Below are 19,896 nucleotides of genomic sequence, written 5' to 3'. Positions count from 1 at the left end.
TTAAAGGGACCTGAAATAATCAAGTTTAGGGAGCGAAACCTTGAAAATCAAGCTTTGAGAATTCCACAAAAAAGTTGCTCCAAATGTTAGCGTTTCATTAGCAGATAATTGATATTTAGCGAACATAAAAAGCATAACCTTTTTTCCCCCCTCATTTTCAATGCTGTCCATTTGCAGGTTTTTTTTTAAATCAATTCAATTCGAGTAAATGAAATTGAAATAATCAAGTTAATGGAGCGAAACCTTTAAAATCAAGCTTTGAGAATTCCACAAAAAAGTTGCTCCAAATGTTAGCATTTGATTGGCAGATAATTGATATTTAGCGAGCATAAAGACCATAACCTTTTTTCTCCCCCCAATTTTCAATGCCGTCCATTTGCAGAATCAAGTTAATTTGAGTAAAATAAATTGAAAGGAAATTGAAATAATCAAGTTAATGGAGCGAAACCTTTAAAATCAAGCTTTGAGAATTTGACAAAAAAGTTGCTCCAAATGTTAGCGTTTGATTAGCAGATAATTGTTATTTAGCGAGCATAAAAAGCATAACCTTTTTTCTCTCTCCCGATTTTCAATATTTTCACCATGCCGTCCATTTGCAGGTTTTTTAAATCAAGTTAATTTCAGTAAAGGATATTGAAATAATCAAGTTAATGGAGCGAAACCTTTAAAATCAAGCTTTGAGAATTCCACAAAAAAGTCGCTCCAAATGTTTGCGTTTGATTAGCAGATAATTGATATTTAGCGAGCATAAAAAGCATAACCTTTTTTTCCCCCCGATTTTCAATATTTCCACCATGCCGTCCATTTGCAGGTTTTTTAAATCAAGTCAATTTCAGTAAAGGGACCTGAAATAATCAAGTTAATGGAGCGAAGCCTTGAAAATCAAGCTTTGAGAATTCCACAAAAAAGTCGCTCCAAATATTAGCGTTTGATTAGCAGATAATATATATTTAGCGAACATAAAAGGCATAACTGTTCCCCCCCCCGATTTTCAATATTTCCACCATGCCGTCCATTTGCAGGTTTTTTAAGTCAAGTTAATTCCAGTAAAGGATATTGAAATAATCAAGTTAATGGAGCGAAACCTTTAAAATCAAGCTTTGAGAATTCCACAAAAAAGTCGCTCCAAATGTTAGCGTTTGATTAGCAGATAATTGATATTTAGCGCCCATTAATGCCGGCCATGTTTGATTAGCAGATAATTGATATTTAGCGAGCATAAAAGGCATAACCTTTTTCTTTTTTTCCCCGATTTTCAATATTTCCACCATGCCGTCCATTGGCAGGTTTTTTAAATCAAGTTAATTTCAGTAAAGGATATTGAAATAATCAAGTTAATGGAGCGAAACCTTTGAAATCAAGCTTTGAGAATTCCACGAAAAAGTTGCTCTAAATGTTAGCGTTTGATTAGCAGATAATTGATATTTAGCGAGCATAAAAAGCATAATTCCCCCCCCCCCAACCCCCATTTTCAATGCCGCCCATGTGCAGGTTTTTTAAATCAAATTAATTTGAGTAAAGGAAATTGAAATAATCAAGTTAATGGAGCGAAACCTTGTGTGTGGTTATGACGTGCACTTATAAAATATGTTTTTAAGGAAGATGGACAACAGGCCTTTGCTTGAGCCTAATCTCCCTTCCTGCCCTCCCCCTCCTACTGTACATCCTCCCCTGCAGGTCCATTAGCGCATTAAAACTTCCTCAACTGGGTCATCTTTGCTGTCTTGACCAAAAGGCTCTTTACAAGTCATCACTTCCACGCCCCCGCCAAGCGAGTTCTCACACACTAACCCCTTTCTGTCACCAGCAGTTAGTCAAGAGTGGGGATGAATATAAATGTGCAGCTTAAAAGACGATTTATATGTCAGAGGGGTGTTTTCATGTCAGGGTCTTTTAGAAGTGTCACTCTGGGACGTCATGAATGCAGCATATTTACGGATAAATAAGAAGTAACAACGTTTAGTATTTAGTACCTTTTCCCCAGAAATGTTCATATGAAGATAACTTTACATCCTTTACATTTGTTGTCTCTTATATGTGAAACAACACAAAGTATTGGTAAATGTTAAGCAAAAAAACAAACAAATCCCATTTTATCAGTGGTGTGCGGTCTAACATTAATCATGATGTGAAGTGAATTATATTTATATAGCGCTTTTCTCTAGTGACTCAAAGCGCTTTACATAGTGAAACCCAATGTCTAAGTTACATTTAAAGCAGTGTGGGTGGCACTGGGAGCAGGTGGGTAAAGTGTCTTGCCCAAGGACACAACGGCAGTGACTCGGATGGCGGAAGCGGGAATCGAACCTGGAACCCTGAAGTTGCTGGCACAGCCACTCTACCAACCGAGCTATGATCATAAGTAAATAAAAGGTGATACATATATTGAATCATAACTTATAGACAAGGAAAGGGGAAAGAAAGGAAAGAAGGGAAAAAAGAGGAGAAAAATAAATATGTATTTACATCTTTTTTGTAGTTTAATTCATTTTTTTTGTAATTGTTATTTGTTGTATTGTTCCCACACTACCATTGCTTTTTGTCATGGTTTACTTGCTTTTTTTTGCGACTTAAAAAAAAAAAAAGTAATACATTTTTAATTTTTTGCATCTGATCAAGCCACGAAAATGTGACTTTCTTCTTCTTTTTTAAGTGTGAACGGTGGAGAGGTCCCCGGGAGGTGATCTAGTGCAGTGTTTTTCAACCTTTTCTGAGTCGAGGCACACATTTTTTTTAATTGAAAAAATCCCGAGGCACACCAACAGCAGAAAACATAAAAAAATGAAACCCAGCAGCCGATATTGACAATAAAAAGTCGTTCTCGCAATTGTTGGATATGAATTCCAACCATAACCAAGCATGCATTTCTATAGCTCTTGTCTCAAAGTAGGTGTACTCTCACGACCTGTCACATCACGCTGTGACTTATTTGGAGGTTTTTTTTTGGCTTTTCCTGTGTGTAGTGTTTTAGTTCTTGTCTTACGCTCCTATTTTGGTGTTGATTGTCATGTCATTTACGGATGTACTTTGTGGACGCCGTCTATTCCACACGCTGTAAGTCTTTGCTGTCATCCAGCATTCTGTTTTTGTTTACTTTGCAGCCAGTTCAGTTTGAGTTTTGCATAGCCTTCCCTAAGCTTCAATGCCTTTTCTTAGCGGCACTCGCATTTTGTTTATTTTTGGTTTAAGCATTAGACACCTTTTTACCTGCAAACCATTGTCATCGTTCCCAACTTCTACAAAGCAATTAGCTACCTGCCACCTACTGGTAAGGAAGAGTATTACACGGTTACTCTGCCCAGCTCTAGACAGTACAGACACTCAACAACGGCACATTTACGGATTATAATTACTGGTTTGCAAAAAATATTTTTAACCCAATTAGGTGAAATTACATAATCTCCCACGGCACACCAAACAAAATCTCACGGTAAACTAGTGTGCCGCGGTACAGTGGTTGAAAAACACTGATCTAGTGATCACTTCCTGAGGATCCTTGATACCGAGGAATATTCATCCATCTTGCTATAGTCTGGATCGTCTACTGATCCTGAGCCAGTCCAGGATGGATGGATATATACAACAAGTGGGTACTTTTTCCTAATAATGTCTATACTGTTAACGTTGAATTGTTAAAGCCCAAGTGCACCTTTCTCCTTAAGCGTGCATGTGAGTGTGGATGAGTGGATGTGTGCATGTATAAAGGGTCTGAGTGAGCAAAGTATGATTGTCAAATGTGATTTTAATTGTAAAGTTCAATAACATATTTGAAAAAAAAAAAAGTAAATAAAAGTTCATTTTATTTTTAATTGACTTTCCATACATCTATCAAAGTATTCATCATATTCTGTTCATGTCATATTAGGCTCCAGTGTTGCTGTTTTTGCGTTAGAGCTTTTATCCAATCAGAATTCAGCTAGCTTGTTGCCAGCGCTGTGTGAATTCTGCCAGAGGCCTTCTGAACCAACATTAGTTTAACGAGCAGAGGACATTCAGTTCAATCAATCAATCAATGTTTATTTTTATATAGCCCTAAATCACAAGTGTCTCAAAGGGCTGCACAAGCCACAACGACATTCTCGGTACAGAGGCCACATAAGGGCAAGGAAAAACTCACCCCAGTGGGACGTCGATGTGAATGACTATGAGAAACCTTGGAGAGGACCGCATATGTGGGTAAACAAAAAAACAAAAAGGAAGCTGGTTTATGAAAGGTGAACTTTTCATGTGTCCCGTAGCGTCTTTAATTTAGCTATGTAGTCAACCACACAGCCCCAAACAGAATAAAACTTCCCAGGTGCCCCCTTAAGATTGAACTTTATTTTCTCCAGATCTAAATACATCATAAGGTCTTCAAGCCATAAGGAGGCTTTGGGGCAGACTGGTGACTTCCACTCCAGCAAAATTCTCCTACGTGCTAATAAGGATGCAAAGGCGATACTATCCTTAAATTTTCTCCTTATTTGGGGATCTGATACCGTCCCAAAAATAGCCATTTCTGCACATGGTGTCAGATTTAAATCCAATGCCTTAGCAAGGTGTTTGAAAATAGTTGTCCAATAATCCAGCAAATGGGGACAAGAGGGCATTCCATAGTACTGGAACCCGAATAGAAAACACTCTATAGCCCGCAGACTTTTTATGGGCTCTGGGAATCACTAATAAGCCGGAGTTCTTTGAACGCAGGTTTCTTGCCGGGACATATGGTACAATACAATCGGCAAGATAGGCTGGAGCTAGACCGTGTAGTATTTTATACGTAAGTAGTAAAACCTTAAAGTCGCATCTTAAGTGCACAGGAAGCCAGTGCAGGTGAGCCAGTATAGGCCTAATATGATCAAACTTTCTTGTTCTTGTCAAAAGTCTAGCAGCCGCATTTTGTACCAACTGTAATCTTTTAATGCTAGACATAGGGAGACCCGAAAATAATACGTTACAGTAATCGAGACGAGACGTAACGAACGCATGAATAATGATCTCAGCGTCACTAGTGGACAAAATGGAACGAATTTTAGCGATATTACGGCGATGAAAGAAGGCCGTTTTAGTAACACTCTTAATGTGTGACTGAAAGGAGAGAGTTGGGTCAAAGATAATACCCAGATTCTTTACCGAGTCGCTTTGTGTAATTGTTTGGTTGTCAAATGTTAAGGTGGAATTATTAAATAAATGTCGGTGTCTAGCAGGACCGATAATCAGCATTTCCGTTTTCTTGGCGTTGAGTTGCAAGAAGTTAGCGGACATCCATTGTTTAATTTCATTAAGACACGCCTCCAGCTGACTACAATCTGGCATTTAACAGACAGTTGCGATAGCCGTTCAGATCACAAGTTGTTGACAGTAGCCCATCTAGGTAGTCGTACGTTGAACGTGACTGTGATTGGATACTCACTTGTCACTCCCAAGTATCCAATCACAAGTTGTGATTCACGAAAGCAGAAAGTGGCATCGGAGCCATACCCGGACAGCGGAGAAATCAGCGGTGCTCACTTTTTTTTAACCAACAAAGAAGCAGAGCAAAACGTTGATTAGGTGGCAGATATATGTTTGCAAGGGCATTTTCAGGAAGGATATTTAAAGAGAAACTAGATCTTGTGAAACTAGTTAAGCTGTGCTGGCGGTGAAATGGTTTGCCCGCCACTTCCACTCGAATCAACCAACTACGAGCGGTACCACTGGCTTATACGACATCAAATTGTGAGTTCAAATATATGTATTCACATTCAATATGTTTTTTACAATCATTTTTGTTTTGACAGTGGGTTTATTGACTTTTAAATGTGCCAAAAAATTGCCCGTTTTGTACACTAGTGACAAATTGATTCAATGAACAGCAGTGTGCAAGTGTGTTTCTGTATAGTATTTTTCAAGCCGTGGTCATGTGGCGACATAAATGATTGTATTTTGAGAGGTATTTATTAAAGTCTGACTAAGTAAGACATCACTGAATGCCAAGGTGGGAAATGCACGGCCCGTCACTGCATTTTATCCCTCAGTATTGTCATGATCCGTGGTCCGGATCATGTTTTGTTTAGTTCTGTTAGTTTTGGACTTCTTTAGTTCCCGTTTAGGCTTCCTTGTTTGTCTTTGTCACCATGGCGACTTATTGTGTTCACCCATACTTGCCAACCCTCCCGAATTTTCCGGGACACTCCCGAAATTCAGCGCCTCTCCCGAAAACCTCCCGGGACAAATATTCTCCCGAAAATCTCCCGATTTTCAGCCAGGGCTGGAGGCCACGCCCCCTCCAGCTCCATGAGGACCTGAGTGAGGACAGCCTTTTTTCATGACGGGAGGACAACAGGGTGACAAGAACTAAATCATCCAGACTAGAGATAAATTGTATTATTATGTTTATCTTACCTAAAAATAAATATATTTATTAATAAAAACAAAACAAAAAACTAAATACATTTTTACTATATTTTGCTAAAAACATCAAAATTAATTGTATTTTAATTTGTATTTTTTCGTGACTCCTTATTACATCCAGCCATAGAGTTATACATTAAAATAAACATATTTGAAATAATTGATTTTAAATTATCATAATAATTCATTTAAAATGACCATATTTAATTATTAAAATAATTGCTTGTTTATCAACAACTTTAGCATTTTATTCATTACATTTTGAAACTCTCAGAAGCCGAGTTATGTTATATTCCTTAATATTTATTTATGCAAGTTTGAAGTATCAATTATCTAAACACAGTTTGTTTGCATATTTTCAGGATATATGTATATATATTTATATATATATATAAATATATATATATATATATATATATGTGTATATGTGTATATGTATATATATATATATATATATATATATATGTATATGTATATATATATATATATATATATATATATATATATATATATATATATATATATATATTACCAAATAGTAGCCCGGGCGTTTATTTCACAAAATCGATTTTGGAGACAGGCGTTTAAAAGAAGCAGGCGGTTATTTGCACAAGGCTTTTATTTATTTTTGCACCAGCTTGCACCAGGCCATTATTTGGTTACAATGGTTACTGACCAGTATTTTTTTTTCGTACAAAAAACTTTAAATGTAAAAGCTATTGTAAACATACAAAAAAGAGATCAACATGAGGTAGGCTATCAAAAGACAAGAGCTCAACAAGGCCTCAACATGGCAGTAGTGCAACAATTGTCAAATAGAATACCAATACTAAAAATAAATAAACTTTTTAAATAAAGCAGCCTACTGGGAAAAATAAAATTATGGTACCAAGTACTCAAGTATAAAACCCACCATCAAAACAGAACAATAATACTGTCACTTAAATAAAATAAAGGCTACAGTACTCCAATTTTTAAATAAAGCAGCATACAGGAAAAATAAAATGATGGTACCAAGTACTCTATAAAACCATCAAAACAATAATACTGCAGCAAACGCAACCCCAGTAGCATTTTAATCTAAATTATGCAAATAACAGCCCATGGGCGGCTATTTGGACATAGGCGGTTATTAGGAAGAGGCGGTTAATTCACAAAATGGCGTCAGACCCCGGGCGGCTATTAGGACATGGGCGGTTATTTGCCCAAGGGCGTTTATTTGGTAATATACGGTATATATATATGTGTGTGAAATACTTGACTTGGTGAATTCTAGCTGTCAATATACTCCTCCCCTCTTAACCACGCCCCCACACCCCCACCTCCCGAAATCGGAGGTCTCAAGGTTGGCAAGTATGTGTTCACCTGTCTCTGATTAGTGCTCGCCCGCTCACCTGCTTCCCGAGCACTAATCAGAGGCATTTTTTAAGTTACCTTTGCCAGTCAGTCGGCCTGGCTTCCTTCATTGATTATGTCACACTTTTTGTATCACGCCTGTACCAAGTAAGTTTCTTGTTCCATACCATAGCTTCTGTTTTGTCTTAGCTTCATGTGTTTTAGACACGCCTTTCTTTTTGTTGTGTTGATTGTGTTTTTGGTAGTTGAGTGATTTATGTTAATAAATCCAATCCTACCTTTACACCTTCGTCTGGAGTCGTCTTTTTGCATTCAGAGAACGAACCGCGGCAAGCTGCATAACCCCTATGTGACAAGTATAATCATAGGATAGTTATTTTTTTCATCTCATCTTCGAGGACGCCCCCCTCAGGAAACCCCAGATTAAAATGAATTAAACACTTTTAATGGATAAATTCAAAGATGTTAATTTAGAAGGGACAAGACGTTCATTATACATACATGTCCTTTTAAAACTGACTGCAAAACAGTTGTATTTGTAAATTGAGACAACACGTCGTGGTTGGGAAATGACCATATTTCAATGGTCAAATCAACGTCACAACCTGATAGTTTGGATTGATTGAAACTTTTATTAGTAGATTGCACAGTTCAGTACATATTCCGTACAATTGACCACTAAATGGTAACACCCGAATAAGTTTTTCAATTCAATTTCAATTCATGGTAAAGTGAATAAAACGTCAGTAAAAAGCACGTTGTTTCAACTTTACATTTGTGTTGTAGAATATTGGTTGGGGGAAAAAACAAAATGTAATGGTTGAATCAACGTCAGAACGCAACATTGATTAAACGTCAACAAAATGTGTGATGATCCACTGCGCGGATCATGTTTTGTTTAAATTTAGGATCCCCTTGTTTTTGTTTCAGCACCCCTGTTTGTGTTCCTCGTTGCCATGTGTTCTGTTTATGTTCACCTGTCTCCGGTTAGTGGTAGGGACGCTCACCTGCTCCCGGTCACTAATCAGAGAGTTACTTATTCCTGCCTCTCGCCACGCTCTGTCTGAATGTTTTGTTTGCTTCATGCAACAAGTTACATTGATTTCTTGTTCCTTGTTCCTGTGCTAGTTTTTGCCTTAGCTTCCCGTGCAATTGGCACGCTTTTCTGTTCATTTGTATTCTTGCCTGATTTATGAAAAAAAAAAAAAATTTCCTACCTGCACACTGCTTCCGGATGTCCACCTGCATCTTGGGGAAATGATCCGCGCAATACCATGCAACCCAGCTTGTTGTTTAATTGTTGAGTTTGAGTTGCTCAACGTCAAGACTTTATTTTACAAGTTCTCAACGTTGTTTCAATGTCTTGCGCCTGCTGGCATGTACAAAACATAACTTATTGGTGTATATGAGTGGTATCAAATGAAAATAACATTGTAATTTTCATTCCTTGCCACTTCAAGTCTATCATCACTGCATGAGAAGTGTAAAATATTCAATAAAATGTAATAAATACAATAAAAATTACTGTACAATGAAACCAGTAATTATATAATCTAATTATTGTTTTTATATAAATAAACAAATGTGTGTGTGTGTGTGTGTGTGTATATATATGTATATATATATATATATTTTTTTATATATATATATTTTTTATTATTAAATAAATAAATACAATAAAAACAGTTGTGTCATGTCTGTGTGATCACGTTTTGTTTTGGTTATGTTCAGGTTTGGTTTTTGGACTCTTTGTGCACTCGTGTTTGTTTTGTCACCATAGCGACCATTAGTTTTCACCTGTCCTCATGTCACGCACCTGATTCATTTGAACTCCCACATCTGTCACTAATCATGCCACTGTCTTTTTCTGTTGATCATCCTGGTGACATTATCCTATCATACCTCTGCTCACTTCATGCCATGCTACTTCTGACACCCCTGCTAACTCTGTTTGACTTCATGCTACCATAGTTCCATGCCAAGTAAGTTTTTGTTTATTGTTCATAGTTTCTGCCTTTGTGCAAGTTTTGTTTCATTAGCCACGTTTTTGTACTTCCACCTTGTGCGCGCCTTTTGTTTATTCTTTTTTATAGTCATTATTAAATTATGTACCTAGCTTCACGCCTTGCCCGTGCCAACTTTCCTTTGCATTACAGGAATACAAAACAACCCAAGGTCCACGTTTTGACAAGTTGTATGTATAACTACACTTTCAATGGTCAAATCAACATCCCAATAAATGAAAGTCAGTAAAAAGCATATATATATATATATATATATATATATGTATATATATATATATATATATATATATATATATATATATATATATATATATATGTGTGTATATGTGTGTGTGTATACATATACATACATTAGGGATGTCCGATAATGGCTTTTTGCCGATATTCCGATATTGTCCAACTCTTTAATTACCGATATATGCAGTCGTGGAATTAACACATTTTTATGCCTAATTTGGACAACCAGGTATGGTGAAGTTAAGGTACTTTTAAAAAAAATTAATAAGATAAATAAATTAAAAACATTTTCTTGAATAAAAATGAAAGTAAAACAATATAAAAACAGTTACATAGAAACTAGTAATTAATGAAAATGAGTAAAATTAACTGTTAAAGGTTAGTACTATTAGTGGACCAGCAGCACGCACAATCATGTGTGCTTACGGACTGTATCCCTTGCAGACTGTATTGATATATATTGATATATAATGTAGGAACCAGAAAATTAAAAACAGAAAGAAACAACCCTTTTTGTGTGAATGAGTGTAAATGGGGGAGGGAGGTTTAGTGTATCTTGTGTTTTTTTATGTTGATTTAATAAAAAAAAAAAGAAGAAAAAAAAAATACCGATATTAAAAAAACGATACCGATAATTTCCGATATTACATTTTAACGCATTTATCGGCCGATATCATCGGACATCTCTAATATATATATATATATATATATATATATATATATATATATATATATATATATATATTACTGTTTTACATATACTATATGTATATACATAATTACTGATTTTATTGTATTATACAACTAAATAAATGTGCTGGTTACTGGGGTTCAATCCCCACTTTCTACCATCCTAGTCACGTCCGTTGTGTCCTTGGGCAAGACACTTCACCCCTTTCTCCTGATGGGTGCTGGTTAGCGCCTTGCATGGCAGCTCCCGCCATCAGTGTGTGAATGTGTGTGTGAATGGGTAAATGTGGAAATACTGTCAAAGCGCTTTGAGTACCTTGAAGGTAGAAAAGCGCTATACAAGTACAACCCATTTATCATTTATCATTATATATATATTTATTTATATTATATGCATTCACAAAATAAGTACAGTAAAAAAAAAAAAAATAATAATAATAATAATAATAAATATATATATATATATATATATATATATATATATATATATATATATATACATATTACTGTATAATAAAAGCAGTAATTATATTATTAAATATAATTACTACTTTTACTGTTTTTATATAATTGAACAAATATGTATTTATTTATATATATATATAATGGTCAAATCAACGTCCTGATAAATGAACGTCAGTTAAAAGTATGTTTCATTTTTATTTTTATACATGTGCACATTTATTTTTCAATTGGATCATTTTTAAATAAATATCTATCCGTCCACAACCGACTGATGCTGTGCGACGCCACTGCCCATCACCCTGGCAACGCTGTTGTGTGACGTATTATCCCTGCGACGCTGTACCAACACGTCATCAACCTGTTTGTTTTGCTATCTGCTGTCACTATCCTGGTGAGACCAAAAACATGCTAACACCGGAGGCGGTCTGGCACTTCCCGGTCCAAATGTTGGACCGGGTTCTGTCCAAGGTGAACCGGGCCGTGGTGTTTATGGACGACACTTCCTCGGAGGTTCTCCACTGGAGCGCGGGGGGTGCCGCCGCCTTGTTCCAGGCTGGAGCCCGAAACCTGAAGCAGTTCTCCAGCTTCGAGTCGTGTAGCGACAACGAGCCCAAGGCGGTGTTTGTGGTGAGAATACAGTTGGACACTTTGCCATGCGGTTTTAAATTATTTTATTTAATAAATGGTAGGAATACAGTGAGATTTGCAGGTTATCCCACAACAGACTGCTTAAATAAAGTTGAAACATACAAACCCTGTTTCCAAATGAGTTGGGAAATTGCGTTAGATGTAAATATAAACGGAACACAATGATTTGCAAATAATTTTCAACCCTTATTCAGTTGAATATGCTACAAAGACAACATATTTGATGTTCAAACTGATAAACATTTTTTGTTGTTGCAAATAATCATTAACTTTAGAATTTGATGCCAGCAACACGTGACAAAGAAGTTTGGAAAGGTGGCAATAAATACTGATAAAGTTGAGGAATGCTCATCAAACACTTATTTGGAACATCCCACAGGTGTGCAGGCTAATTGGGAACAGGTGGGTGCCATGATTGGGTATAAAAACAGCTTCCCAAAAAATACTCTTTCACAAGAAAGGATGGGGCGAGGTACACTCCTTTGTCCACAACTGCGTGAGCAAATAGTCAAACAGTTTAAGAACAACGTTTCTCAAAGTGCAATTGCAAGAAATTTAGGGATTTCAACATCTACAGTCCATAATATCATCAAAAGGTTCAGAGAATCTGGACAAATCACTCCACGTAAGCGGCATGGCCGGAAACCAACATTGAATGACCGTGACCTTCGATCCCTCAGACGGCACTGTATCAAAAACCGACATCAATCTCTAAAGGATATCACCACATGGGCTCAGGAACACTTCAGAAAACCACTCTCACTAAATACAGTTTGTCGCTACATCTGTAAGTGCAAGTTAAAGCTCAACTATGCAAAGCCATTTATCAACAACATCCAGAAACGCCGCCGGCTTCTCTGGGCCCGAGATCATCTAAGATGGACTGATGCAAAGTGGAAAAGTGTTCTGTGGTCTGACGAGTCCACATTTCAAATTGTTTTTGGAAATAATCGACATCGTGTCATCCAGACCAAAGGGGAAGGGAACCATCCAGACTGTTATCGACGCAAAGTTGAAAAGCCAGCATCTGTGATGGTATGGGGGTGCATTAGTGCCCAAGACATGGGTAACTTACACATCTGTGAAAGCACCATTAATGCTGAAAGGTACATACAGGTTTTGGAACAACATATGCTGCCATCCAAGCGCCGTCTTTTTCATGGACGCCCCTGCTTATTTCAGCAAGACAATGCCAAGCCACATTCAGCACGTGTTACAACAGCGTGGCTTCGTAAAAAAAGAGTGCGGGTACTTTTCTGGCCCGTCTGCAGTCCAGACCTGTCTCCCATCGAAAATGTGTGGCGCATTATGAAGCGTACAATACGACAGCGGAGACCCCGGACTGTTGAACGACTGAAGCTCTACATAAAACAAGAATGGGAAATAATTCCACTTTCAAAGCTTCAACAATTAGTTTCCTCAGTTCCCAATCGTTTGAGTGTTGTTAAAAGAAAAGGTGATGTAACACAGCAGTAAACATGCCCTTTCCCAACTACTTTGGCACGTGTTGCAGCCATGAAATTCTAAGTTAATTATTATTTGCAAAAAAAAAAAAAAAAGTTTCTGAGTTTGAACATCAAATATCTTGTCTTTGTAGTGCATTCAATTGAATATCGGTTGAAAAGGATTTGCAAATCATTGTAACCTGTTTATATTTACTTTTAACACAATTTCCCAACTCATATGGAAACGGGGTTTGTACATATTATTGATGAGAATCCATCCATCCATTTTCCACCGCTTGTCCCTTTTGGGGTCGCGGGGGGGTGCTGGAGCCTATCTCAGCTGCATTTGGGCGGAAGGAGGGGGACACCCTGGACAAGTCGCCATCTCATCGCAGGGCCAACACAGATAGACAGACAACATTCACACTCACATTCACACACTAGGGCCAATTTAGTGTTGCCAATCAACCTATCCCCAGGTGCATGTCTTCGGAGGTGGGAGGAAGCCGGAGTACCCGGAGGGAACTCACGCAGTCACGGTGAGAACATGCAAACTCCACACAGAAAGATCCTGAACCTGGGATTGAACTCAGGACTACTCAGTACCTTCGTATTGTGAGGCACATGCACAAACCCCTGTTCCACTGTGATGAGAATAACCTGTTAAAATGCCAATTTAGTTGAATTGTTGCACTGGCTGCAAAGAATAGAACCAGGAACTGTCCATCTATAATGTCCTCATTAGGTCATGTGTGAGCTGGAGCCGGGGGGACTGGTCTGGATAGCAACCATTCACACCAATGGACATTCTAGTCCCACAAATTGTCCATTTGTTTGAATGACATCAATCAAAGTTTATATATATAGCCCTAAATGTCAAGAGTGTGCAAAGCAGTAACCAGAGCAAAGGGTGGCTATTTTGAAGAAACTAGAATATAAAACATGTTTTTAGTTATTTCACTTTTTTTGTTAAGTACATAACTTAATCAATCAATCAAAGTGTATTTATATAGCCTTAAATCACAAGTGTCTCAAAGGGCTGCACAAGCCACACCGACATCCTCGGCTCAGAGCCCACATCTGACATTCCAGTTCTACTGTGTCCAATTAACCTTGAATGGGTGTTCTTGGTCGTACTCAGACATGCAAACTCCACCCGGAGATGTTCCAACTGTGGTATGTAACCTACATTTCCACCCACCTACCTACTACAAAAGTACACCTCATTCATTAACGGTGTTACAAAAAAGATCAGTTAGAATAATACATAATGTTGGATACAGAGAACATACAAACCCTTTATTTATTGAATCAAAAAAACTGAAATTCCACGACATAGTGATTTTGCAAACAGCTAAAATTATACACAAACAAACTATAACCTGCTGCCCAAGAATATACAACAATTCTTCTCAACAAAAGAGGAGAAATATAATATTAAAGAAAAATGTAATTTAAAACATTTGTACGCACGTACAACACTTATGACCTTCAGTATCACTAATTATTATTTATTTATTTTTATTGTTATTACTTATGGAGTATATTGTGAATAAATTGAGAACAGGAAGTGAACAAAAGTTTTAGCAACTGCTACGTAAAGGAAAAGGGGTAGGATTAAATAAACTTTGCTTCTTCCTACTCCTTTTCGAACATGTTGAATAGAGAAAATGGAAATTGTGATGTATCATGTTGTATGCATGCATGTTCCAAATAAACTCAAACTCAACTCAATTTACTAGTCCACCGCTTGGCCTGGCCAGCAACAAACCTGAATAAATGACATCTCTGCCGTCCGATCTTTTTCAAATAAACTGATATATTGCTGCATTGACATTTAACAGCCACACCTAATAGGCTGTTTGAACAACAAACAAGCAGCTGAAGCTCTATTAAATATAGAATATGTACTGTAGTATTATCAGGATCTGATGTTGTCCCCACGGCTTGTGTATGTACCGTATTTTCCGGACCATAGGGCGCACCGGATTATGAGGCGCACTGGTGATGAATGGTGTATTTTTGATTTTTTTTCATATATAGGGCGCATTAAAGGAGTCATATTATCATAATGTTTTTATAAACTGAAATTACTCCCTTTTGGTCTGCATAACATGTAATGGTGGTTCTTTGGTCAAAATGTTGCATAGAGGATGTTTTACAGATCATCTTCAAGCCGCTTTCTGACAGTCTCATCCGAATGTGCCATTTTGTGGTTGGTCTTATTTACGTGGCTCACCTTCGGCAGCGTCTTCTCCCCGTCATCTTTGTTGTAGCGGTGTAGCGTGCTAGGAGGGGAGTGCAAGAAGTGTCAGAAGATGGCGCTAACTGTTTTAATGACATTCAGACTTTACTTAAATCGATAACGGAGCAGTATCTCCTCATCCGGAAACAACAACAACAACAAAAACCGTCCGACCAGAACTCTCTAATAACTAAAGTTCCTTGGGTGAATAATGTAAACTCACTACACCGGTATGTTTTAGCGCTTTCATGGCGAGTTTACTGACAGATATAGGTAAGAAGTTTACACTACTTTATATTAGAAATGGCAACAGTGGAGGATGAATGTCCCATAACAAGAAGATAGAGAAAAAGAAGAAACTTATCGACTACGGTGTCGGCACAGATTGCAAAAGCGGATGCGCGCAATTTTTGCAGATCCCAAATACAGATCAGCAGGTACCAGAAGGTAAGAAAAGTTGCTTTTGCATAATATTGCGAAACAATACGCCAGATAATGTCTTACCTTATACACACACCAAAATAATACCCATTTGTTGAAGCACATCAAGCGGTGTGGCTTCATAGCTTACCAAAGTCGTACTAAAATATTTTGATAGATTTTTGAGCGCCGTGTGTAATGTTCGATATTTTCAATGAAACATATAAAATGTTGGTGTTGTTTACTTGAGTCATATTGCCATCATAGTGCAGTCTACACATATATCGTATGTTTGACTGCCATCTACTTGTCACACTTATCATTACACCATGTACCAAATAAAATTGCTTCAAAGTCGGTAAGCAAAACCAGAATTATTCCGTACATTAGGCGCACTGGGTTATAAGGCGCACTGTCGAGCTTTGAGAAAACAAAGTATTTTAAGTGCGTCTTATAGTCCGGAAAATACAGTACGTAAATATCCGCATACATCTCTTCATTCTTATGGCAAAACTACATGTTTAGTATGTTTCTATACCCAAATTATGTTTGATTGTGATCAAAATGAGCTTTTTTCTGAAAATGAATGCTATTTTGCAACCTTAGGTGAGCTCTTTGCTGAAGGGGCGCACCGTGGACACCATCAAGGACATCATCTCCCTCAGCCACCTGCAGTACTGCGTGGTGGTCACCACTGTGTCCCACTCGCTGCACCTGCTCGCCAACAACGTCACGGCCGACGTGGACGGGTCACCTGTCTTCGAGCAGTTCGAGGAAAAGCTGTGCGAGTGGATGGGCGACATGAACTACACGGCCGAGGTCATGCACGTGCCTCTGACCTTCGCCCCCGTGTCCCAGCAGCTGCTGTTGGCGCCGGCGTACGCGCAGCTTTTCCCGTTGCTGCCTTCCGACCTGCGCGCCATCAACGCCAAGCGTCCTGAGAAAAAGCGGTTTGGGAGCCTGCAGGATGTGGACGTCCCCTCGCTGCCTGCCGAGCTGCAGATTGAAATCAAGTCGCTGGCGGAGGCATTGAACGGCATGTTCGAGGCCACAGGAACCAGAGAGGAGAGCTTCGCTGTGGGCCCCATGAGTCGCCTCATAGCAGGAGAACTGTCCGGTCATCCCCAGGCTAAAAACCGCAGGAAGACTGCCCCCAATAAAGCCTCCATCATCTTTGTGGACAGAACCCTGGACCTCACAGGTGTGTTTCTAGGAAACAGGAAAACTACTCTACTCAGTTTTACTGTTTGATGTTTTTTTTCTATTATTATATTTATTTAAGTGCCCCTTTTTAAAATGTTAAAAATGGTTGAAACATGTGTTGGACCTGCGATGAGGTGGTGACTTGTCCAAGGTGTAACCCGCCTTCTGCAGCTGGGATAGGCTCCAGCACCCCAGCAACCCCGAACGGGACAAGCGGTAGAAAATGGATAGATGTTTTATTCATTTTACATTTTGAAAAGTGAAATGATCCTATATAGATCAATAGAACTGTTCATATTATTTTTCCTGGCCACATGTTTTTACAATTACTTGTTGCTAGGCAAACTTAATGAGCCTCAATCTTAACTGTCCCATTGGCCAATGGGGGAAAAAATATATATAATGTCAGTCATGCCCATAAGGCTTCTCAAACACAAACAAGGGTCTGAATTTCACATTATAAACAATAATCTGTATTAGATACTGTATATAATACTTGGATAACAATTCTGTATTTAATGTAATATATTAATATTGTACTTTTTTTTTTTTTTAACAATATATTACCTACTTGTTATTTACTGTTCCCTTTATAATGCCAGTATTTACAATATTATGTAAAATATGTTTTTAATATTTTACAAAACTATTATATTTAAATATCAAACAATATTAATAATATTATGTAAATTTTTAGTGTTTTACAATATTATTTATACTTTTCTCAGTATTTTATTTACATTGTTAAAAATAGTACATTTCCTATTTTACAATAATTATTTGGAAAATATTTATACTTTTAACGTTAACATATTAACAAGTATACTTTATTCAGTTTGTTGCGAGGACAATCTTAATCGGCACGACACCACAGTCAAAATAAAAAAAATACTAATTAGTTGCAACTCTTCTAATTTTTTTATACCCAGGAGCTGTTGGTCACCATGGCGACAACATAGTAGAGAAGATTCTGACGGTGCTGAAACCCTTGCCGGGTCACGTGACCGACGTCCAGGTGGACATGCGGGAGCTGACCAGTGTGCAGATCAGTCCTCATTCGCAGACCAGTGTGGCGCCGGGCTGCCTCGCACAGAGTCAGTAAGTACACCTCAGTAAAGCATACCAACGCATTAAATAATAAACCAATCTAAGAATAGTTGCACTCGTGTGACCTAACTTACAACCACACATGCAGTCATTTGTGAGATTTAGTTCCACTTTAGGGCACATGCACTAACACACACTTAACACACTGAGGGGGGGGGGGTCTGCAGGGCACATGACCGCCACGAGGTGCCAATGGTTGAGTCAAGCTGTGCAGACACACATGTTAGTGGGCTTGTTGTACATGGCACGGGGATTAGTCCGACATCAATTGTTCCATTCCCACCTTGCGCTTTCAAGTGGTCTCAGGGAGACTGACTGAGACGACGTTCAGTGGCTTTTTTCAAAAATATAAATTCATCCCCTGGAAGGCATGTTGACGTACCGTATTTTCTGGACCATAGGGCGCACCGGATTATAAGGCGTACTGCCGATGAGCGCGTCTATTCAGGTCTTTTTTTCATATAAAAGGTGCATTAAAGGGGTCATATTATGATTTTTTTCTAAATAGAAAACACTTCCTTCTGGTCTACATAACATGTAATGGTGGTTCTTTGGTCAAAATGTTGCATAGATTATGTTTTACAGACCATCTTCAAGTCGTTTTCTGACAGTCGCTTCAGGATGTGCCGTTTTTTGGGCGGTCTTATTTACGTGGCTCACCTTCGACAGCGTCTTCTCAGAATCAGAATACCTTTATTGTCACTGTATGGAAACAACGAAATTGAACAGCAGTCCAGCTCAGTGCTTTTAAACCAACCTACATAAAATACTCTAAAACAACAAACAATAATAACAATTTTAAAAACATAATAAAAAATTTAAAAAACATATTGCACAGCAGATCTCTATCAGAGTTAAAGGCCTACTGAAACCCACTACTACCGACCACGCAGTCTGATAGTTTATATATCAATGATGAAATCTTAACATTGCAACACATGCCAATACGGCCGGGTTAGCTTACTGAAGTGCAATCTTAAATTTCGCGCGAAATATCCTGCTGAAAACGTCTCGGTATGATGACGTCAGCGTGTGACATCACGAATTGTAGAGGACATTTTGGGACAGCATGGTGGCCAGCTATTAAGTCGTCTGTTTTCATCGCAAAATTCCACAGTATTCTGGACATCTGTGTTGGTGAATCTTTTGCAATTTGTTCAATGAACAATGGAGACAGCAAAGAAGAACTAGTAGAAGTAGGTGGGAAGCGGTGTATTGCGGCCGACTGCAGCAACACAAACACAGCCGGTGTTTCATTGTTTACATTCCCGAAAGATGACAGTCAAGCTTTACCATTGGCCTGTGGAGAACTGGGACAACAGAGACTCTTACCAGGAGGACTTTGAGTTGGATACGCAGACGCGGTACCGTGAGTACGCATGCAGTTGCGGCTTCCAAACATTTGATCGCTTGCCTGTACGTGCGTGCCGCTATGTGCATGTCACGTACGTAACTTTGGGGAAATATATGTGCTGTATGAACTTTGGGGAGGTGAACGGTACTTGGGACTGTGGGATTGAGTGTGTTGTGCAGGTGTTTGAGTTGTATTGGTGGGTTATATGGACGGGAGGGGGGCGGTGTTTGTTATGCGGTATTAATTTGTGGCATATTAAATATAAGCCTGGTTGTGTTGTGGCTAATAGAGTATATATATGTATTGTGTTTATTTACTGTTTTAGTCATT

At 38.2% G+C, this 19,896-nt stretch overlaps 1 protein-coding gene across 1 annotated transcript in view; it reads left to right on the top strand.

Moving 5' to 3' along the window:
• Positions 1–11,488: 11,488 nt before the first annotated feature.
• Positions 11,489–19,896, top strand: part of scfd2 (sec1 family domain containing 2) — a 371,555-nt gene continuing 363,147 nt past the window's right edge. Inside the window, exons 1-3 of the mRNA XM_061978092.1 lie at positions 11,489–11,771; positions 16,509–17,103; positions 18,035–18,203. Coding sequence (XP_061834076.1) covers positions 11,550–11,771; positions 16,509–17,103; positions 18,035–18,203 — 986 coding nt within the window. The 5' untranslated portion in view covers positions 11,489–11,549. The remainder of the gene's footprint in view (positions 11,772–16,508; positions 17,104–18,034; positions 18,204–19,896) is intronic.

Source organism: Nerophis lumbriciformis, linkage group LG18, assembly GCF_033978685.3.
Source record: "Nerophis lumbriciformis linkage group LG18, RoL_Nlum_v2.1, whole genome shotgun sequence".
NCBI lineage: Eukaryota > Metazoa > Chordata > Actinopteri > Syngnathiformes > Syngnathidae > Nerophis > Nerophis lumbriciformis.
The sequence above is the reverse complement of the archived record's forward strand: the minus strand, read 5'-3'. Positions and strand labels throughout refer to the sequence as shown.